Genomic DNA, 23,955 nt, shown 5'->3' on the forward strand with positions numbered 1-23,955 from the left:
TAAAATCATACTGATTGTGATTTAGACAAAAAACGTGCAGCATGTTTGTAAGATCAGTACATTCACAATTGGTCAGAAGAACGCTTTTGATTTTTTTTAACCATAAATAATATATAAAAGTATGATTATTAACTGGTTATTGATATTAGACTGTTATAAATAAAATATAGGGGATATTAAAATCCATAGATGCCTTCCTTACGTAGCTACGCAGCAGCTCTACGCGGAACCTTTCATTTTGAGGTAACCGTTGTGAGACGGATCTGTTTGAAGGACGGAACCTAAACAGCCACGTAGTATAGACAGGAGCACGTCTAAGGTTGGTGCTTAATTACTTTTTTTATCATCTCTTGTAATCACCATACTAATAATTCACCATTTCACGTGACGACTGCTATGCAGAAGCGTGGTCGTGTGTCAGTGTCATGCATCAGTTGCTTTTAGATAACCGTGCGATGTGGCTAAGTAGCTAAAAGGCTGATGCTAATGAGATCAAAGATTTATAATAATAAACTCACTTTAACACTGTATCTCCAGTGGTTTTTCACTTTCTCCGTGCTGCTGGTTATTTATTATGATTGACGTATTTGTTGCTGTGCTTTCATTTTCAGTTAATTGCACTGAAATAAGGGACATAATCTCTGTTGAGTGACAGTTAACGTTAATCAAAAATGCTGTTGTCAGTCTGATCTGTCTATATGTGATATTATGACAAGGTTGATTTTAAAGTAATGACAGCTTTGTTCGCATGTCAGTTGTCTGATAAGTGTCTTAAATCGCATTAGTCTATACAGTTAGACTCGTGTTGATGGTTAGTCTAATCCTCTAGCATTGTGTGAGACAGAAATCTCATTCCTCCACCATAATGACACTTCATGATGACACTTAATGACACTTAACTATAACAACTAGGATAAAGCAAACTACAGTGCTGAAAAGTTTATATAAGGAAGAATATATGCATTCGTGTATATGAAGGATTATTCTGTTCAATCTCCTGCTGCTTTTATTTTCTCATGAAATTGTTTTCCTTGCCTATAGCTCAGTATGAGTCATCACCACCTGTTAGCAATAATGTGTCCAATATTTATTATAAATATTGACAAATAAAGCATTTCCTTCAGTGTGTGAATGGAGACTAAATCATTCATTTAAAGCAGATTTTTAGTTTATTTATTGAATTTTCTTCGCAGTAAGACAGACAACCGTTGTGTTGACAGCTCAAAGTGTTGACTAAAGCATATATTGCATATCATGCATGCATAAAGCACTACAGGAACTAATATTTTCCAATGCATTGGAAACCTATTAAAAGATAACTAATTAAATTGTATTGCTTTTCTCCATAAGAGACTTTTGTATTACTGTTTTTATTATTTAACATTTTAATCTATATGCAGTGTTGAGCTATGGTCGGAGTGGACCGATGGTTTTAGAGGAATTGAGTGGAATTTTATAGGAATTAGCTCCCTTGGCACCTGGTAGTAGTCATAGGTATTGTTATAGTTATAGGGTAGTTGAATGTCATGCCATAAGAACATTCTAGTGAGAATCTCTGATTCATTTCTAAATGGAAATGGTGCTGTTTTGAAAGGTAATAGCAAGTTTAGATGTGGAACATGTTTTGTCTCATGTCTCAAGAATCAGTGAACTGTCATTTAAACCACTGTTGTTTGTACTAAGTTAAAATTGTGGTGAAGTTATTTTCCCTCTTTCTTGCCCCAAATTGAGGTGGAATGAATTAGTGGGTAAAAAAAGAGAAGTATTTCCGAGGGCACTTTATATAAACATGACAAAGAAAAAATTAAACAACTAGTGCCACTTCCAGCAACAATAACAAAAGTATCCCACACTGGTCACTGTAATTTTGCCAAGTAAGACAGTTCCTGGATCAGCATATTTTGTTGATTCTGGAACAACTTTCCTGTCCAAAAATATAGTCCTATCCCTACCCCCTCATAACCCTACCCATAACTTATCCCTAAAAGCACAGGGAAATGATATGTGAAAAACACTGATGTAGAAGCATCTAACCCTGGTTGTAAGCCTAAACTTGACATAAACTGTAAACTTGTCCTTCAAATCTGATTGGTTGATTGGAATATTGTTCCAGGATCAGCAAAGATATTGATTCAGGAACATGTTGTGAATCACGTTCTCTGTATATCACCATTGTGCCCTTGATCAAGACTGCTTTAACTGGGCAATGAATCTTGAACCCTTCTCACAGTATGGATGATTTTAAGCAATGTTTTCATTCCTCAGGTTCACCAAGGACTGAAGCCGTCTGCACCATCCAGGCCATCCTGCAGTCTCAACCAAAGTTTACCAAGCATGAAGTAAAGTTGAATTGCACTAGTGAGGCCCATCTAATTTTTTAATGGATGCTAGAACAGCATCTGTATTTCAAGAGATATGGAAAATGGAAATAATGAAACGGCCTCAATCGAGGCCATCCCTCAGCAGCTGAATGCACAACATCCAGACAGCAATACTGTGGAATCTCTGAAGTCGGAGAGATCACCCGTAACAGAGAAAATCCCAAATGGTGAGTGTTTTATATATATATATATATATATATATATATATATTAAATTTGATGGATGATGTTCTAAGTCAGGGGTTTTCAAACTGGTGGTGACCCACAGGGGGCTGCAAGAGTATGCTAGGGGGTCCGTGGAAAAGTTCAGAGCAAAACGAAATACATTTTTACTAATTAATTAATGCTTTTAATTTAAAATTACGGAGCCACGCCCGCACATGACATGCAGGAAAAAAATAGTAGACTAAATCGTGCGCACGATTTACTAATTTGTTCCCTCGATTTGTAAATCGTGTGCACAATTTACTTTTTTCTTGCATTTCATGTATCAAATAAATTATTAATATATATATATATATATATATATATATTTCAATAAATAAATAATAAAACAAAATTGATTTAAATAAAAAGGTTGATTTAAATAGCTAAATAATAAAACCAAATGAATAACAAAAATGTAACGTAAAAGAAACTAAATATTTTCCAAATAATATTTTACACATGTTTGTTATATATTTTATATTATAAATTGGGTCTTTATAGTGTATAAAAATATACCATTTATACTCAAAATGTGAGCGCAGGATTCACTGTTAAGCTTGTCTTATGAGAGTTTTTTTGTTGTGTTCAGTTCATTCAAAACTTGGCAAAATTTCAAAGTGAACATTTGCTGTTTACTGCGTCACTTGGCTTTGAGATGTTTTTTCTTCCCACTTTTCAGTGCTATTTGTTACCTTATTAAGAAGTATTTTTCTCTAGATATATCCACAAACTTCCCCCTCACTTTTAGTGTCAGTTTCCTGAACTGTCACTGTAGCTCGATTAGGCTGTTTGACTTGTTCTGCAAGACTTGCGCACAGGAGAACTTTTGTCTATGCTGGTCTCTAATTATGAAAGTTGTGAATGACCAAAAACCAACAATCATAACCTCATAACACATAGATATAAACAGGCTAATTTAGGTCGTGCTTTGTACTTTAAATGTGCGCAAAGTAACATGACCCATAAGGAAAAGAATAATGCTTCGGACAAATATGTTCAAAATGATCTCGACATGTTGAATATGGTCCCCCTTGGAGTATTCACTTTGTCTTAGTGTCAGTAGAATAAATGAATCAAGGATGACAAATATGAATGGGCCATTGTTTTCTACAGAATTGTTGGTAACAATCAGGTTCAATTTGTTAACATTAGTGAAATGCATTAGTTAACATGAACTAACAATGATAAATACTTCTAAATCATTTATGAGCATTCTTAATGTTAATTTCAACATATACTAATACATCATTAAAATCAAAAGTTGTATCTTTTATTAATATTATTTAATAATCTTGAGCTAACATGAACTAACAATGATTAGTTGTATTTTTATTAACTAATTTACAAAGATAAATAAATACGGTAACAAATGTATGGCTCATTGTTAATGTTAGTACGGTAAATGCATTATTAATGGGACCTTATTGTAAAGTCTTACCAAATAGTTTTGTGTGGAGTGATATTTACTAAAGCATGAAAAGTGCTCTTTTGGGTAATAATTTGTTTTAAATAAGTTAATTTTATTTTATCACATTTTTACTTAACTTTAATAACTTAAGATGTGATCATTTTTAATAACTGTTGTTAGTGTTTATTTTTAGCAAGGCCTACAGTTGTAAAATGACCGGTCAGTAATTTTATTTTTCTGTATAGTAATTATTAATGTGGTCCATAGAAGGCTAAGTACACACACCAGGTCAGACTGAACAATGAAAATTGTAATGAACCAAAATATATTTCATGATATGTCATCCATGCCTGGCCTGTAAAACACTAAAAACACCTGTAAATGTAACGCTGTTTTGCTGAATCCCTTCTCTTTGTTGTAGGTCATGTCCAAGCAGAGCTGTTGCCAAACGGAGAGGCCGTGGTGGAGGGTCAGGAAGCTCACGGAGGCAGAACCCCACCTCTGGCAACTCCTCCCCTGGGTAGCCGCCTTGCCGACTCCCCCCTGAGCGCACAGCTGGATCCAGGTGTGGCCTCTTTCCCTGACAGCCTAGAGAAGTCTGAGGCAGCTCTTGCAGAGGGCTCTATTCACAAGGGTGACGCATTGCAATCGCTCAGACTAAGTATTCCTATGCAGGAGACCGAATTGTGTAAGCATACGATATTGGATAACCCCCCAAATCACCCTCGTCCCTTCCTGTTGTGTTGTAATTCCTTGGCTTTTGAGGCTGATTTAGGCTAACCCTCCCTGTTTGCTGTATCCTATTTTTGCCTGCTTCTCCATTTTGGCTTGCAGAGAGATTTGAATGGGAATCCTAATTAATTAATTAAAGGCTAATAAGTCTCTCCTGTGATTGTTGGTGCTACGTTAATTCTTTGCAATACCGGGGTTGTTGTGCTGGTTGGTGATTCAGGAAAATTTAGCTTTTCTGGGAACAACATAACAAGATGAATGTTGTCTTGCCAGTATTTAAGTCAATTTGGCTTGGACGTGGAATATGGCTGATCTAATAACTAACTGACGCAGAAATTGAAGTGTGCTTTTCTCTTTTTCTAACTAAGGCAGATGGAATGGCTTATTTTGGGTTGCAGAGATCACATGGTGTTTGCTCTGCCAGGATGAGCATGAAGCTTCACTCTTAAAAGACTTGGGATGGGAATCATGAGACATTTGAATGATTTTGGTTCCAGTTCCACTGTAAAATTCCCTTAATGATTCTAATTCTTCTAGTACTTTTGCTCTGGAAAATGCTCAGCAGCCTGGTTATTATTCATTTCGGGTTTTAACAGAGCAGTAATAACAAGTCACACATTACCATATTTATTCCTTTTAGTAACTTATTTAGACCAATACTTTGAATTTAGTTTTTCTGTAAGGCCATTGTACCAAAACATATGAACCACCAAAAATATGCATTTAAACAGAATTTTTAATTGCATTAAAACTAATAACAATGTGTGCATATAAGACACTCGCTCATCACCATTACAACTGTAAAAAGATGAGAAAGATGACTGTGCGCATATTGCGTTATTACACATCCAGTAAGTTCTTGTATTTTTTAAAAATGGAACCAGTTGTCAAAGCCATCCCTAAAAATAGCATTGTCAAAGAAAGCATGTTTCAGGATTGATGAGCTGTATTATCAGTCTCGTATAATCAATAGCCTGTTGCATTCAATCCAACAGAGCTTGGTTGACAATATCTGAACACCTGCCTATTTTTTATGTAGCAAGAGTTTCTGTGCATTTGTTGACTGTGTCTTTCTTGTAGCTTCAAAAGAGCCATCAGTGGAGATGGAAAATGAAGAAAAAATTCGCCAGGAAGCTCGCCGGCGTCTAGAGGAACAGCTCAAACAATACAGAGTACAGCGGCACACAGAGAGAGTGAGTGCTTTCATGACAACTGATATTGAATTAAATTAATAGTTTGGCAAAAAACAATTTAATTGGCATAATTTACTCACCCTCATTAAGTGTTGACTTTCCTTGTCTGCTATATTTCAAGTCTTCTGAAGTCATAATATAATTTTGTGAAAGGAACAGACCATATTTTAAGTCCAGTGTATTTAAATATGGCACATGAAGAAGCATCACACAAAATTGACTTCAAGAATGTTAAACGATTGGTTAATTGAAATGTTTTGGTTTGATATTCACAATTTATTTATTTATTTTAACATTCTCATTCCTTTTGTGTTCCTTGGGGAGAAAAAAAATCAATCAGGATTGGAACAACATGAGGGTGGCCAAATCATTTGAGTAAATCATTTATTTAATATTAGCTATAGGTGGACTTGATGGACTTAACGTTAGACATAGATAAACAGTTCAGTGTTTGTCCAGTGTTTGCTACTGTTTCCTGTTTTACATGTCTTATTATGTTTAATCATCATTTCTTTGTCTCGTTCAGACCAGGCGATCCACTCCTAAGAGCCGCCTATTTAGCACTTTGGACCCAGAGCTCATGCTCCATCCCGAGGGTCTCCCAAGGGCCAGTACTGTTGCCATGACTACGGAATACTCTTTCCTGCGCACCAGCGTTCCTCGTGGTCCCAAACTGGGAAGCCTAGGAATCCCCTCCAGCAAGGAGAAGAAATCCAAATCATCTCGTTCCAGCAAGATCCACTCTCTCGCTGACTACAAAACTCCCGAATCTGACTTTAAAAGCGCAGAAGCACCTGGTGGGGTAGTTTCTGTGTCTGCCGACTCATCATTTAGCTCGCTGCATTCCTCCATCAGCTCAGTTTCCACCATTTCGCAAATCAGCATCAGCTCTGAGACCAAAAGCCGTTCGGAAACATCTCAGCTAATCCGAGACAACGTCTCTGAGGTGGATGGCAGCGAATCAGGTTTCAAAGCTGACGGCAATGACAGCGATAGCTCGTCCTATAGCAGTGTGTCTACTACAGGGACATATAGTATGTTAGCTGCAATAGCGAACAAGCCAAAGGCTCCATATACCGTTGAAGGGAGAGAGATTGCTCCAGAAGCCATGGGCCACTTTCCATCACTGCAGGAAGTCCTGCAGGCAGCCACTGAAGAGAGACACATGGAAGAGCTGGAGCAGGACAGAGAGGGCAGCGTAGAGCCTCGCAGTCGCAGGGACAGCTTCTCCAGCAGGTATGGGCCCGCTATGTCCACCGGTTAGTCCATTCCCTGAATATTTTTTGACCTTTAGGTGAACATTATTATCTATCATGAAACCAGGCCATTGAACCTTCATGATTGAATTATGTGTTTTCAGCGTGTCATTTGGGAGTTCTGTGATGGGGACTCATGATGAGATGCTGCAAGTGCTAAAAGAGAAAATGAGGTTAGAAGGACAACTGGAGTCTCTTTCATCAGAGGCCAGTCAGGTGAGTTAACCTGGGACTAGGCATTTGTCTAATATTTGCTACCTGCCACCAACAGAATATAAGGCTACGTCTTTTTATTAGTGGTCAACTGATAAGGATTTTTTTAAATGTCTGATGACCATCTTTCGAGAGAAGATTGGTTTAAATATTTATAGTTATGTTTGAAATATTTACAAAATTGTGTGTGCATATGTGTATATGTGTGTGTGTAAATAGATAGATAGATAGATAGATAGATAGATAGATAGATAGATAGATAGATAGATAGATACACACACATACACACACACACAACTCATACACAACATTACTGCAATATAACTAATATTTATTTTATATAATATTTTATTACAAAAATCTTTATTTTTTTTCCTGTAATCCTATTTTAGTATTTTTTTCACAAATAAAAACATTTACATTTTTTATTACAAATACAAAATAAAGTAATCACTGTAACAAGAGCCACTCAGTCAAAGACAAAGTTTGGGGTCAATTAGATTTTCCTAATTTATTTTAAAGAAGTTTCTGCATTTTATTTGATCAAAATATAGTAAAAAAAAAAAAAAATTTTTTTTTTAAATATTATCATAATTTAAATTAACGTTTTTTATTTTAATGTTTTTTAAAATGTAATTTATTCCTGTGATGGCAAAGCTGAATTTTTAGCAGTCATTTGTCCGGTCTTTAGTGTCACATGATCCTTTAGAAATCATTCTAATATGCTGATTGATTTGGTGCTCAAGAAACATTTCTTATCAATGTTATCTTAATATCTTATTATATCATAATTTTTTCTTTTCAGAAATCTTTGATAAATATAAAGTAAAAAAAAAAACAGGATTTATTTGAATTACAGTTTTATTGTAATATTATTTATAAATGTTCACTGTCACTTTTGATCAATTTAATGCATCCTTGGTGAATAAAAGTATTAATATCTTTTAAAAAATCTTACTGACCTCAAACTTCTGAACAGTAGTGTGCATGTATACATGTTTATATATTTATTAATTGTTATAAATATACTTCTTAAAAACATGGTTGAAACCACATGGATCATTTAAAACCGTACCTTCATTTCCAGGCTCTGAAAGAAAAAACGGAGCTCCAGGCACAGCTGGCTACAGTAAATGCTCAGTTGCAGGTCCAGGTGGAGCAAACCCAGGCCAGTCAGGAGAGGCAGAGCACCCTCACCTCTGAGGTCACCACGCTACGCTCCAACTGCTCTGCACTGGAGAAGGCTATGGTGGATCTCCAGGGCAATCTGGAGGGGAAGAACGCCAGCCTGGCCTCACTGGGCAATGACCTGCAGCTGGCTGAAGAGCAGTACCAGAGGCTGATGGTCAAAGTGGAGGAGATGCAACAGAGCCTGAATACCAGAGACAACACAGGTGAGGACAAAGTGGTAGATGTACATGTCAGGGTTGAGCTTGATCAGTTGATCAGTATACTTCAATCTGTAAACTTTACACAGATATTGAACTGAACTGAACTGACTTGAGTTGACTTGACTATCGTTACTCAGGACAGTTAACATGGTGATAGCGCTTTTGCCTACTAGTACCAGTAGATTTTAGTACATTTAGTGCCCTGGGAACTATTTCAATCACTGTTAAAAAATGATCTAGTATTTGACCAAAAATATTGGCCAAGGTTATTGATTGGCTTTTTCTGGTTAAAAAAAAAAACCTGTTGATAAACCCATAACTGTGCTCACTTGACTGGTCACAATAAGTAACCTTTAGCTTGGGAAAGGCACTTTTAAAAAATAAAACTTATAATAATAATTATAAGTGAAAAAATTGTTTGATTGAAGTCAACGTCGACTAGTCGCTAAATACATCATAAATGAACAAATAAACCGAGCTGAGACTCGAATGTGGGTTGCCTTGTTCACAGCTATGGGATATGACACAACGCTGCCCACAAGGCTATTGCTCCTACATAATAGCTTATTTTGATCAGTTCTTTTGTCTTTTGGTCATCACGTTTCTCACAGATTTCTGCTCGTTCTAAATCAGATACAGACAAAGTAGCACAGTAAAGATTACATTTATATGAATGCATTAGTGTGAGAGAGATTGCATGTGAATTAATTCTACCTGGCAGGCAGCGTCTCAACTAATAGTGAAGCTGTGGGTTTCAGTTACTAAGAAATATATGCTAGAACTATTTTATTGATAAATCACAGAACAGTTTTGACAATACATTTCTGTGCTACTAAATGTGCGAGCTACTGTCTGTATGTGTGTGCGTTACAATGCAGCAGTGCATTAGTTTAGAACCGTGATTAACTTGCGTGTACAATAAGCTGTTTAAAACGTGCATTCACCCGATCAATTTGGAGCATCCAGATGGTATAATCAAGCGAATCTTGTGGAGCGCTCTCGTAGTATGCATTTATTTGTCATTGATTTTAATGGTTGGAAACAGAGCGTAAAAAGTGGACTTCAAAGATTTCTTATCCTCTATAGGCCATGATCAGCGGCTAGTCGACGTGAAGTTTAAAGCGTCATGGCAGAGCATTAAAGTTCGACTAGTCTGTGCTACCCCTATTACATAAATGTTCACGTCTCTCTCTATACACCTTTGTTCAAATGTTTGGGGTCAGTGATTTTCTTTTCAAACAAATTAATACTTTTATTCAGCAAATTGATCAAACGTGATGGTAAAGACATGTTTTTTTTTTTTTTTTTTTTTACATTTCTGTTCTTTTGAGCTTTCTATTCATCAAGTTATCATGAAAAAAATAGTCAGTTTCCACAAAAATATTAAGCAGCACAACTGTTTTCAGCATTGATAATAAGAAATGTTTCTTGAGCACCACATCAGAATGATTTCTAAAGGATCATGTGACACTGAAGACTGGAGTAATGATGCTGAAATCCAGTTTTGCCATCACAGAAATAAATTACATTTGAAATATATTGAAATAGAAAACAGATATTTAAAATTGTAATAATATTTCACAATATTACTGTTTTTGACTGTATTTTTGTATAAATGTAGCCTTGGTGAGCAGAAGAGTCTAAAAAAAAAAAACATTCAAAGTATTGACCCCAAACTTTTGAACAGTAGTGTATATAGCATATTTTGACACTCTCCAGGTTGTTGCTTCAGTCCCTTCAGTTCGACTAGTCTGTGCAACCCCTATTACATACCATGTTGGTTGTTTTTCCACGTAGTCTCTGAGTTCCGGCAGCAGATGGGAGGCCTGCAGACACAGCTTCAGCGGGTCCAGAGCGAGAGGAACGCTCTGCAGAGCAGACTGAAGACCTCGCAGGCAGAAGTGGACTCCCTGCAGCAGCTCCGCATCTGGTACCAGCAGCAGCTGAGTATGGCACAGGAGGCACGTGTGCGACTGCAGGGAGAGATGGCAAACATGCAGGTATAATGTGCCGTTGTTGGTGAAGTGTGATGGAGTATAAATTAGTTTTCCCATAACATGTATACTACCATTCTCAGTTTTGAGTCGGTAAGATTTTTAAAATCTTTTTGAAAGAAGTCTTATGGTCACCAAGACGGCATTTATTTGATCAACAATACAGTAAAATTGTAAAGCATTATTACAAAATAGCTGTTTTCTATTCAAATAATTTTTTTTTTCCTTTGGAGTAATATTGCTGAAAATTCAGCTTTGCCTCCAGTCACATGATCCTTCAGAAATCATTCTGATATGCCGATTTTGGTGCTCAATAAATATTTCTTATTATTATCAATGTTGTAAACATTTGTGCTAAATTTGTTTTTGTGGAAGAGAACTACATTTGCAACATTATAAATGTCTTTATTGTAACTTTTGATCAATTCAATGCATCCTTGCTGAATAAAAGTTCATTTATTTAAAAAAACTTAAAACATCTTACTGAACCCAAACTTTTAAACTGTAGTATATGTATTCAAAGTTTATCAGAAAGGTACAGATGGAGAATGGCCATCTTTAGTGTGCATTTGTTTGTATATTTACTTTCAGGCCGGTCAAATGACTCAGATTGGTGTGTTGGAAAATCTGAAGATGGAGAACGTTACTCTGTCTCACAAACTCACAGAGACGAACCATCGCTCTATAAAAGAGAAGGAACGGATTGCTGTACAGCTACAGAGTATAGAGGTCTGGCACTATATTTAGTTTTTTACTTGAGTTAATAAACAATGAACAAGTTGAAGAAGAAAGAGTGAAATTGATTCAATCTAAAAAGCATAAACAATAATAATAGATTGATTCTTATCCAGGCGGACATGTTGACTCAAGAAGCATCCATACATCAAATCCAGGAGGCAAAGACGATGGTGGAGGAAGATCTTCAGCACAAGCTGGAAGAGTTTGAGGAGGAGCGAGAGCATCTTCTCAAACTTGCTAATACAGCCACAACACTGGAGAGAGAGCTAGAGCAGGTATCTAACACCAGCACACACACACACACACACACACACACACACACACACACACACACACACACACACACACACACACACACAGAGTTGTAGATTCAAACCCGTCAGCATTGTGCTCTTGAACAAGACCCTTAATCCAAGGTTGCTCCATCTTGTAATATGTTATTTTGAATATAAGCATTCCCTAATGATGTCAAGTCAAGTCACCTTTATTTATATAGTGCTTTATACAATGCAGCAGCTTTACAGTGATAAACAGGAAAGTATTGATCAACGATACAAACAGTATTCAATTCTGCTGTAAAGCAGCTCTAAAAAGACAATAGTAAACCGTCATTATTCAGTTGAAAGTAGTTCAGTGTTGATTTAGTTTGGTACAATAACTGTGTAAAGTTCATCAGTTATAAAATGAGTTCAATTAATCTAAAAAGCTGCTCTGGAGAAAACAATGATGTCATCATCTAGCTCAGTTCAGTTCTCATATAGTGCCAGTGCATTCAAGTCAATAATATTACCGAATATAAAGGGTCCCCTACTAAGCAAGCCAAAAGGCGACAGTGGCGACAGTTCTCCTCTGGCCTGACCAACCTACATGGTGTGGATTGATTCCAGGTCGCATCACAAGTCAGATTGTGGATTGATATAATTGACAATATTTAATCCAGTTCCTTCTGCTTGAAGATCAGGATACGTTACACCACCATTTGGTTGGGAGGAGTTGAAGCTGGCCATAGGGTTTGTGCAGAGGACTTCTCCGGTTCTCATGGTCTTTGCTGAGGATCTGTGCCGATGACAGTCTAGTCGACAAGGTCTATGCAGGGGACCTGTCTCTACGGCTCGTCTAGTTGTCATGGTGTCCTCTCACATTCAGGGCTGTTGTGGTCGTCTCTAGGTGCAGGTCTACCATCTGGTCTGGATACGGACTAGATCTGGCTGAGTACGGTAACCTCGGGATAAGACTGAGACAGACTTATATTAGTGTAGATGCCAGGCTTCTGACGATGTAACAAGTACATCGGATGTTATGGGAAGTGTTCCCGGTTCTGGTTGACCTAATTTATGCAGCCTAATGACTCAAACGACTTAACTTCTTCTCCATCCAGGTCAAACTCATTCTCTCCCAAAAAGACGCCCAACTGGAGTTGTTACAGCGTGAGCACCTAGAGCTGATGAAGCAGCTAACCACTACTCAGGACAACCTCCAAACCAAAGAACAGGCCCTTAATCAGCTGGAGGCCCGTTACCAGGAGCTCCAGGCCCAGCTGGAGGAGCTACAAACTGACGCCACAGCTAAAGAGGAAACCCTGCAGTTTCTCCAAAATGAGAAAATAGTCCTGGAAGTGGCTCTGCAGGCAGCACGGGCAGATAAGAGCGAACTGGATGAAGGAGCAGAGAGGCTTGGAGAGGAAGTGCTGTTGGCCTCAGACACACTTGACCAGCTTAGACAGGAAGTGCAGGTTAAAGCAACACAGGTGAGAGGTTTGAATCGGAGTGATGTGCTTTTTTGTAACTGGAATATTAGGATGGGTTCAGATTGCATCTTTTCCCTTTCTCTACAAGATTGAAGCTCTAAAGCAAGAGAATGGCACCCTCAAAAAACAAGCACAGAAACTGAAAGAGCAGTTCATGCAGCAAAAGGTAGGTGGCCCAACGATCTGAGTTCCTTCAAAATGTACACTCCAAACATATTTAGATTGATTGAATTAAGATTTATGTATTTGAATTACGGTACATTTCAAATTGGTATAGACTTTATTTTAAGGTGTCATAGTATGTAAATATATAATTACACTGTAACAGAGTAATATTGATTAACAACTTGTACTTACCGTAGGATTTGGTTGAGGGTTAGTTGCATGTAATTATGCATAATTTACTGTTGCTACTATGGTAAGAATATGTAACAAGGGCATTATAAAATAAAATGTTACCAAAAATTCGGTTCATTTGGATTACACGGTTTTAAACTGACAAATATGCATCACTTTAAGTTTATTAGTTTGCCATACATAAATGAAACGGGTAAGATTTCTGCACTTAAAAATAAAAAATAAAATCAATCATGGCATTGTTTATAATTTACCAATTGATTATATTTTATTTTTAATAATATTTTCAAAATGCATTTATTCAAATTGCTTAGAATCAGTATAAATCTGTTAATTGTGAAAACAATAAAATTCATTCAGTTAAAAAGTATAAATGTTAAAATATAGCTAGCTGTGGAACAAGCAATATTCAATTAGTTCAAATGAATGAGACTGAAACAAATTGGATTTATTTATGATAAATATATATAAAACTGTTATAAAATATATATAAAATCTTATCCGTTTCTTACTGGTTTCATTTATGTATGACTGACAAATATGCCTTGTTTGTTGCTGGATAAGACTAGTTGTGAGGAGGTTTTACCACAACAAAATAGTCAAATGGGTTTTGGCAGAAGTGTCCTTAATCTACTGTACTCTTTCTTGCAGGTGATGGTCGAAGCTTACAGGAGAGACGCCAGCTCCAAAGACCAGTTGATCTCTGAGTTGAAGGCTTCTAAAAAGCGTCTGGTGGTGGAGGTGAAGGACCTGAAGCAGGAGCTGTTAAGAATGGAGGGAGAAAAGAAGAGTGCAGAGCAGGAACAGGATCGCCTTCAGAAGGAAGTGGAGAGAGTCCAGCAGCAGATGAACAGCCTGGAAGCCCATTTACTATCCGTACAGACAGAGAGAGACCAACTTGACTCTCAACTGCAGGTACACACCCCACTGCATTACCAAGATCATCTCGGTTGCAAGGATACAGACTTTTTCCTACATAGAGATACAGGCAATTGAGGCAGAGCGCAACGTGTCATATTACTCTGAGAACTAAGCCACTGGAGGGGAATGTAATGAGCAACAGGATATGCTAAAAAAAATCAACATTATTTTTAACCGTGTCAAAGGATTATTATTTTACCACCCTATGTATTACTGCACAGGTAGGCATACTGTGTCAGGATTCCACAATTTACCCATTCTTCCTGCTGATACTTCACATCTTACTGCCTGTATCCACTTTTGTCTCCTTAAAGGCTGGCTTTTATGTTTCGGTAGCTTATAAAAACTTAGTTCTGGGTTTTTTTCAGCTTGTTTGCTTTACACCCGGTCACAGCAGCTTTTAGGCATTGTTCTGTCTTTTGTTGGAACCAAGAAATGACAAGGAGGCAGCTTCACGCAATACTAAGTCAATGGAGAGGGTTGGATTGTGTGTGTGTGTGTGCCCCGGGTGGGGGCGTGGCCTAAATGCTTCTCTGTCTCTATACACCTTTGTTCAAATGTTCGGGGTCAGTGATTATCTTTTTAAACAAATTAATACTTTTATTTCAGCATTGATAATAATAAGAAATGTTTCTTGAGCACCACATCATATCAGAATGATTTCTGAAGGATCATGTGACACTGAAGCCTGGAGTAATGATGCTGAAATTCCAATAAATACTAGCCTGGGAAAACCCAGACAACTTCCGGCAAATTTAGATTTGCTTTAAAAGTTAGTTTGGCAAAGAGCTCATTCAAGCCCATTTCCAATCCGTCGAAATCGAGGCACCAATCAGAAACGTTGGGGCGGGCTTTACACGATGACGACAGCGCTGGGATTTTGAAGCAGATTTTGTAGCCTACATTACTAAGATGGATGCCGCCGTCGAACATCACTCGTTCGAATCAGCTATCGCGTCTGTTTTAAGCGATTTGAACGTTTCCTTTTAGTTAAAAACCGAGCAAAGAGCAACACTCGGAGATATTTCTCCACCGCTCTGCATACGTCATCTCATTCACCGCTCTGATTGGTTTTAGGTCTATCCGCGACGTCCGTTGGTGACGCACCTCTGGAAATGATTTGTCTATGACGCTTTGCCAGACCATAACTCAGTTACAACTGAGAATGGTCTGGTTTTAACCAGGCTAAATAAATACAGGAATAAATTATATATTAAAATAGAAAACGGATATTTTAAATTGTAATAATATTTCACAATATTACTGTTATTACTGCATTTTGTATAAATGTAGCCTTGGTGAGCAGCAGAGACTTAAAAAAAAAAAAAAACAAGATATTACCAACCCCAAACTTTTGAACAGTATTGTATATAGCATATTTTGACACTCTCTATGTTGTTGCTTCAGTCCCTTCAGTTTGACCAGAACCATCTGGAATCCGTGACCGAAGAGAATGAAAATCTGAGGAAGAGGATTGAACAAATGCAAGATGAAGCCAAGACGTGAGTCACAATCACACCGCCTCTTCTGCCATAAGGGTTTCCATAGTGATAGTTTTGCTGCTCATTCTTTGACATCACTAATATGTGATGTGACATATAGACAATAGTGCCGAAGTGTTCCACCAGTTGTACGTGTTTGCTTATGATCTTGCCTGCGTCTCAAGATTAAAGCATGAGGGTTTGGGATTTATTCTTCCTATTTCATCCATTTATTAAACAAATTAAAAATGACCCTGAATGTTTAGAAGAACATAATGATGGTGAAGTAGACCAAAATTGTTTGTCTAACTTGCTGTTATGCACCTGCTCTTTCCTCTTCCAGCGCGATCTCAGAGCAGAAGGTGAGGATGAAGCGTTTGGGCACAGATTTGACCAGCGCACAGAAAGATATGAAGGCCAAGCATAAGGCCTATGAGAATGCAGTTGGCATTCTGAGCCGCAGGCTACAGGAAGCTCTCGCCGCCAAAGAGACAGCTGAGGTTGAACTTGACAAACTCAAAGCTCAGGTTTCAGAGGGAGGAAATAGCCTGGAATTTCAGGTAAACTGGTAGTGATGGTCTATAATATAAACACTAAAAGTTAAGAGTTGCATAGTTCCTGAAAGCATTGGGACACAATGATTATACTTCTTTCACTGTTAAAAACTCGAAGTATTGCATTGGTGCCGTGAGTAACTACAGTGGATCTTATCTTCTAATAACTGATTTATGTGTATTTTTGTCATTGCTTCAGGCCAAGGTGGAGTCCCTGCAAAGAGAGCTGGAGGCAGTGAGCCAGAGTAAAGCCATGCTGGAGAAAGAGCTACAGGAGGTCATCAATCTCACCAGCACTGAGCTGGAGGAATATCAGGAGAAAGTGATGGAACTGGAAGACGAGGTGAGCGAAAACGTATTCTTAATGGCTTAATATATAGCAAACCTGTATGGTTTGGTAACAATTAACATGTTTACATATACATCATTTTCTCAGGTCAGAAAATTGTAGATAATCTTTTTTTTTTTTGTGCTTGCTGAATGAATATGCTACTTTTCAAAAGTTTGGAGTCGGTAAGATTTATTAGTTTTTGAAAGAAGTCTCTTATGTTCACCAAGGCTTCATTTAGATGATCAAAAACACAATAAAAAAATAGTGAACAATTATTACATTTTAAAATTATTTTCTTTTTTAATATATTTTAAAGTGTAATTATCAGCTTCCATTACTCCAGTTTTCAGTGTTACATGATCTTTCAGAAATCACTTTGGTCAATCAAATTTCAAATGTGTCCTTGCTGAATAAAAAATTAAAATAAATCTTACTGGCCCTAAACCTTTTAATGGTAGTGTACATGTATGTGTATCCCCACTATTCTCTTGTGATATTAGAGATGGTTACTCAGTTAATTCATAGTATTTCGCCTCAATAATTTAATCAACTCTGATTTTGACTATCTGTACACTGATTTGCTCAATAATTTTAATGTTTGTAAAAAATAAAAATGGTGTCGTCCTTGCTCCAAATTTCACTGATAGCTTATATTTCATTAAAATACCAGTAATATGATGTATTTTTTAAGTGAGTTTTACATAATGGACAGTCCATTGCAATTTGTGAAAGAAGTGGTGTTATCAAAATGTAAGAAATGTTTTTTCACCTTTTTTTTTTTGGCACAGCTCCAAGAGTCACGAAATTTTAAAAAGAGAATTCGTCGCCTGGAAGATGCTAATAAGAAGCTTACGCTTGAGCTAGAGCATGAGAAAGGGAAACTCTCCGGGCTTGGAAAATCCCACAGTGCATTGCGGGAACATGCCAATATTCTAGAGGCTGCACTGGCAAAGAGAGAAGCAGATCTTGTCCAGCTCAACTTGCAGGTGTGATGCGGCGTGTCATGTCATCATCATTGACAATACTTTAATCAGTGGAATTGAATAGTTTTTACAATTGTTTTGTTTTGTTTAAACATCTCTGTAATCTTTCACTCCAGGTTCAGGCAGTATTAAAGCGTAAAGAAGAGGAGGACCAGCAGATGAGACAGTTGGTGCAAACGCTCCAGACTGCTCTGGAGAAGGAGAAAATTAAAGTCAAGGATCTGACAGAGCAGGTTAATATATGGTTTAACATCTGCGTAGCATTTTCAGTTCCCCTTGAGAACTCCCGAAGGCTTTGGTTTATTTTCTTATGTGCATGTGTGTGACCTGTGTGTTTGTACGCTTTGTTCAGGTGGCGGAGGCCAAGCTGGAGGCAGCCCATAACCGCAGGCACTACAGGGCAGCCATGCTGGAGCTCAGCGAGATCAAGAAAGATCTGCAGGCCAAAGAGGAGCTTGTCAAAGCCCTGCAGAAAGAGGCTAAGACACTTGCGTAAGTTTTCCAGACACTCTGGGTTATAGTATCACAGCTGCCTCGGAAACTCATAATTATAGAACACATCAAGACATCTTTATGAGGTCCAGTTTTCCTAGAGTGATGTACTGATGCTTGTAAGATATGTGAAGAACTGTAAACGCAGCGATGGAGATCAATACCTAGATTGGTTAATGAACAGTTTCAGATGTGTGTGACTTCTCAGATTGTGGTGGTGTCTTTTGTGAATTTTTCTCTCTCTCTCTCTCTCTCTCTCTCTCTCTCTCTGACAGAGCTCAAGATGAGAAGCACTCCGAGGAGGTTTCTCATTTCCAGGAGGAATTAGCTGATGCTCATGCTCAACTCCAGATCCTTCAAAAACAACTTGATGATGAGCTCAACAAACAACCCCTCACTAACCAAGAGGTACAGTGTGGCTTTGTTGCAAAAGTTACCTCTCAGTTTGAAACTTCACAGAGCCTCTTTCAATATATTACTGTTATGCCTTAAAATGCTGTCTGGGTAAGCAGGTTGCAAGGTTTCACAACCTAGGTTTGAGTGTTAATGTGAATCAGTGTCTAGATGTGAATCAGTTAAGTGCAAGAGTTGGATATATATATATATATATATATATATATATATATATATATATATATATATATATATATATATACAACTTTATTCACATACATACAGTATACTCACATAAAGCAATATATACAACATAGCAAATCTCAACTGCTTGATTTTGTACCTGCACAGTATAGTCACATAGCAATATATGCTATATATATCTCGGCTTCATGATTGTTTATATCATTGCAAAATGTAAAGTATATTATACATACATACTCGCATAAAGTGATATATTTTTAATCTAGCAAATATCAAGCTGTAATCTGCTAAATGCGACTAAGGCATGAAGAATTTACAATATTGTAAACATTAACATCATGATTGTTTTTGAAACCGCGTGTATTATGAAGTGTTATACAGTTTTTTAGTACTAGTAATTTTAAGTAACTAATATAATAATTTTAGGGGTGGATAAGGTACAAAAAGTTGTCCTTTTAAGGGATCTGTCCCAGTGAGGGTACACATTTTTGCTTTTGTTTCCCCCTGACCGTTACATTTTAACAACATGACAGACCCAACAGTAGTTAGTTTCATTCATGTCTTTGAAATCTATATTGATCTTTTTATGTATATATATCTGTATGGAGAAAAACAAATACTTCACTACGTATTAATCACACTGTATTCCTGTCTCTTTGCAGGTGGAGGATCTAAAGTGGGAGGTGGAGCAGAGGCAGCGGGAGATCGAGACACAAAAACAGCAGCTGGAGATGGTGGAACAGTGTCACCATAGAGAGATGGACACCCTGCAGGACATGCTACAGGTGCGCTGCTTTGTTCAGCACTTTCAGTCAGTGAGTTACTGTTCTAAAAATGTTTTTTTGTTTTTTAATTCTGGGTGGTTTTTTGCTTGATGTGATGTGTAGAGGATAAAGGTGGAGCTGGAGATGGTGCAGGAGGATCTCAACGGCACGCGGAAGGATAAATTCATGCTGCAGGCTAAAGTGGGAGAGCTGAGGAGCAGCATGAAGACTGTTCTTCAGCAGAACAACCAGCTCAAACAGGATCTCAAAAACAGCAGGCTCAGAAAGGTAAGACTAATGCTCACTTTAATAAAAAATTTAGACTGGATGTAGGTCTGTAATATGTACAGGTAAGTGTGTAATGGAATATTTTCCCTCAATATTTGTGTTCCCACACCAGCGGATGGATCTAAAGGGGGAATCGACCCCAGTGACGCCAGTAAAAATCCCAGACTGCCCTGTTCCTGCTTCACTTTTGGACGAACTGTTGAAACCCTCAACATCCGTCAATAAGGAACCTCTCAATAATCTCCACAACTGTCTGAGACAGCTAAAGTAAGACTTGCACACATCATACCATAGCTTTCTATGTGAAAACTAGAGGAGAGTGTGCACCCTGTAACACTGTCCCACTATTACGAACTATCACTATTACAAACAAGTAGCAGTGAAAAGAAGAAAAAAGGCCTTTTTACACCTGGTCACCTCATGTGTTTTCTCTGATCGGATAGTTATCCGATCGTAAAACAAACCAGGTGTAAAAATGCCCTCCGAAACTGGACAAGTGCAAATGCATCTGGTTGTTGAAACCGCATATGTACTCCTCCCAAAATGTTAAAAAATTAACTTTGAGCGCATGTTATAGGCTATATAACATGTTATAGCCAGATATGACAGCGCTACTGCAACATGAATCGCCGCATATGAGCAGCTCTCCAGAAAGCCAACGCAATAAATAAGCTTTCTATTTATGTATGGTTTGTTACGATATGACAATATTTGTCCGAGATACAACTATTTGAAAATCTGGAATCTGAGGGTGCAAAAAAATCGAAACATTGAGAAAATCGCCTTTAAAATTTGTCCATTTATGTTCGCGATTGTGCTGCATTCACTCACAAAAATAAGTGTTTTATATATTTACGGTAGGAAATTTACAAAATATCTTCATGGATCATGATCTTTACTTAATATCCTAATGATTTTTAGCATAAAAGATATAATTTTTGACCCATAAAATGTATTGTTGGCTATTGCCACAAATATACCCGTGCGACTTATGACTGGTTTTGTGATCCAGGGTCCCATATATTCGTTTTGCGGAGACACATTTATGCGTCAAAGTGTAAATGGAACAGTTTTTAAAAAATCCGATGGGTATCCGATCAGTAAAAACGCATGAAGAGAGCAGGTGTAAACAGAATCAAAGAAGAAATGATAATAAGAAATATATATAAGCATTGTCTTTTTGAAGAGATACTCAGCTACTCATCCGCGGCAATTCGTGTTGCAGTAACGCTGTCATATCTGGCTGTAACATGTCGTATAATAAATTTACTGTCTATACTATTCAATAATTTGGGGTCAGTAAAAAAAGAGATTAATACTTTCAGCAAAAAATCATTAAATTGATCAAAAGTGACCATAAAGACATTTTTAATGTTACAAAAGATTTCTGTTTTAAATAAATGCTGTTCTTTTGAACTTTCTATTTATCAAAGAATCATCCTGGTTTCCACAAAGAATATTAAGCAGCACAACTGTATTCAACATTAATAATAACAGGATTTTTTTTTTTTTCTTGATCACCGAATCATCATATTAGACTGATTTCTGAAGGATCATGTGACACTGAAGACTGGAGTAATGATGCTGAATTCAGCCTTGCCATCACAGGAATAAATTGCATTTTAAAATATATTAAAATAGAAAACATTTATTTGAAATTGTAATAATATTTCACAATATTAATGCTTTTTCTTGTTTTTTGATCCAGTAAATGCAGCCTTGCTGACCATAAGAGACCTCATTTAAAAACATTAGAACATCTTACTGACCCCAAATTATAGAATGGTTTGAATTTCTTATACAATTATTTGTATTGACACATTATTTTAGTTTATTTTGACTTTTTTAAAAAGGAACATTCTCAGAGGGAGGATTTTAAGCTGTCATAGTCGTGACACAAGACCGCCTATTTATACCCGATGTTTAAAATGAATTTGAACAAAAGAAATAATTTGATTTTGAACAATTACACAAAATCTGCTCTCCCTTGCCTCCCTTTTCCACATATTTCATATAAATAAAGCTACCACAATCACATAACAGATTGCGTTCACCTTGTGGGCGTCTTCTTTCTCACTCCTCTGATGGTCATTTCTTGTAGGCAGGAGATGGACAGCCTTCAGAAGCAGATGGAGGAACACACGGTCACAGTGACGTCATTAGCCAGCGCAGAGGAGGAGCTCCAAAAACTAGGGTTTCATGACAATATCAGCAACGATTCGTCTAATAAAGAAGAGAATGAAGAGATACCGGGGGAGATGCAGCCCTCGTAATACACAAAGAATCCTTAAAGACACTGAGGAGAGAGTTCGGTTTTATCTTCATGGGCACTTTTAAGTTTCTTTGTTTATTTTCTTTAATCAACTGCCAACATTTGGCTTTATCCTTACCTAACCAAGATTGTGTAACAAAGTGTTTCTTTATACCACAGCTTTATTTTTGGGGGGTCATTTTGGTGTTGAAATTACTTTTATCACTATTTATTTTCAGAGCTGCTCTCTCTCTCTCTATCTCTCTCTCTCTCTCTCTGATCTGTTTATTTCGCTTGCAGTTTCACAGTAGTCACCCACCTGACGTTCAGCTTTGATTTAGTTTTCTTTCTCATCTCATTAGAGGTGCAGAAAGAGGTTTGTGAGTGCTACTGTAGGCTGCTTAGTCCTGCAGGAGTGAACCCCCCTCACAAATCTGGTCTACAGCAAACATCCAGGGACTCCAGTGTTATAGTAACTAGTGACCTATTGACCTAACTGGTCAGGTGTATATTCTACATATCCGTCTGGTGGTAGTTCTCACTTCCTGCATGGAGAATTCAGCAGCTGAACTGTTCTTCCATTCCTCTGTGCCTGTGAATGAGCTGACCTCTCATTCCATCAATGGACAGATGCCTGATCTAGAGCTGTTCCCTGCAATATAATGCAAATACTATGAAAAACAAAACATTACAAGGCCCCATATCAAGCATTTTAAAGCACAGATCAGCCCGGAATGTTTTGTTTTTCCAAAAAACAGATTTTAAATCAGCATTCTTTAGTTTTTCCAGGCCTCAAATCAAGTCTAGAGCGATGCCAACTTAACGTCTACATGTACTCTGCACTGTGTTCTGCGTTACCCAATTTAGGACCACTGTTTTGTGACACACTGTAACGGGACCTTGAGGTTGCGCTTACAATATTATACTTCACATCACAGCCTCTTTCTGATTCAAACTCAGGACCTGAAGCCCCAGGAATGTAAGTGTGAAACTGGGGAAATAGTGGCCCTTTCTGTACAGGGTAATATACATCAGGTCATCCAATATCAGCTAATATCTGTTTTCTGTCTATGGTTTGCAGATGTGAGATCCCATAGAAAAGGTCTTGATAACAGCTGTCAAAGTTTGATTAGTTCTCTTTAGGGCTGCGCCTTAAAATTGATCAAATATGGAAACCTTTAAATACTACTAAAAATGTATAGCTTGAATGAACCTATAAATAAATATTTCTGTCTGAGAGATCTTGGGAAATAATGTAAAATCGGTTGAATGTGCTCTTGAAAGTGGTGTTGAGTGTGTTGTATGTATATTTATAATATATATGAAAGGTGTTGACTTATATTGCACAATTGATAAAAGAAAACAAGCTTACTGACTTTCAGGTATTGACAGATGTAAAATATTACTTTTTGATGGAGAGATCTTGCCATTTTTTTGCCAGTGTTGATACTATGTTCACTTATTTAAAAAAAAAAATTGCATCCCGATATTCTCATGGATAGTTTGTCATTACAGCCTTAATTATTGGAGATGTATGCAAATATATTTTGAATAATGTATCTTAATTAGGTGTAATATTTTTTATTTCTTTCCCCTGATGTGTTCATTTCACAAACTCCATCTGTCGGTTGTTTATGTGGAGCTGAACTTAAATTTGTAATTGGCTTGAACTGTTTT

At 37.3% G+C, this 23,955-nt stretch overlaps 1 protein-coding gene across 2 annotated transcripts; it reads left to right on the forward strand.

Annotated features, from left to right (window-relative positions):
• The first annotated feature begins 225 nt into the window (after positions 1–225).
• Positions 226–22,499, forward strand: golga3 (golgin A3). Of its 2 annotated transcripts, none has more exons than XM_056263879.1 (24): positions 226–319; positions 2,266–2,548; positions 4,417–4,683; positions 5,808–5,920; positions 6,447–7,156; positions 7,281–7,392; positions 8,477–8,783; positions 10,578–10,780; positions 11,366–11,503; positions 11,626–11,787; positions 12,891–13,259; positions 13,348–13,425; positions 14,268–14,531; positions 15,945–16,039; positions 16,362–16,578; positions 16,772–16,915; positions 17,692–17,889; positions 18,003–18,119; positions 18,239–18,378; positions 18,654–18,786; positions 19,638–19,760; positions 19,863–20,027; positions 20,140–20,294; positions 22,129–22,499. In XM_056263879.1, the coding sequence occupies exons 2-24, from the start codon at positions 2,416–2,418 to the stop codon at positions 22,298–22,300; spliced, it is 4,515 nt and encodes a 1,504-aa protein (XP_056119854.1). In that variant the 5' UTR covers positions 226–319; positions 2,266–2,415; the 3' UTR covers positions 22,301–22,499. The 2 variants fall into 2 exon arrangements, with proteins under 2 accessions (XP_056119854.1, XP_056119855.1); XM_056263880.1 differs by having other exon boundaries at positions 4,417–4,560.
• Positions 22,500–23,955: the final 1,456 nt, after the last annotated feature.

Source organism: Rhinichthys klamathensis, unplaced genomic scaffold (assembly GCF_029890125.1).
Source record: "Rhinichthys klamathensis goyatoka isolate OS25496 unplaced genomic scaffold, OSU_Roscu_1.1 h1tg000210l_1, whole genome shotgun sequence".
Classification (NCBI taxonomy): Eukaryota; Metazoa; Chordata; class Actinopteri; order Cypriniformes; family Leuciscidae; genus Rhinichthys; species Rhinichthys klamathensis.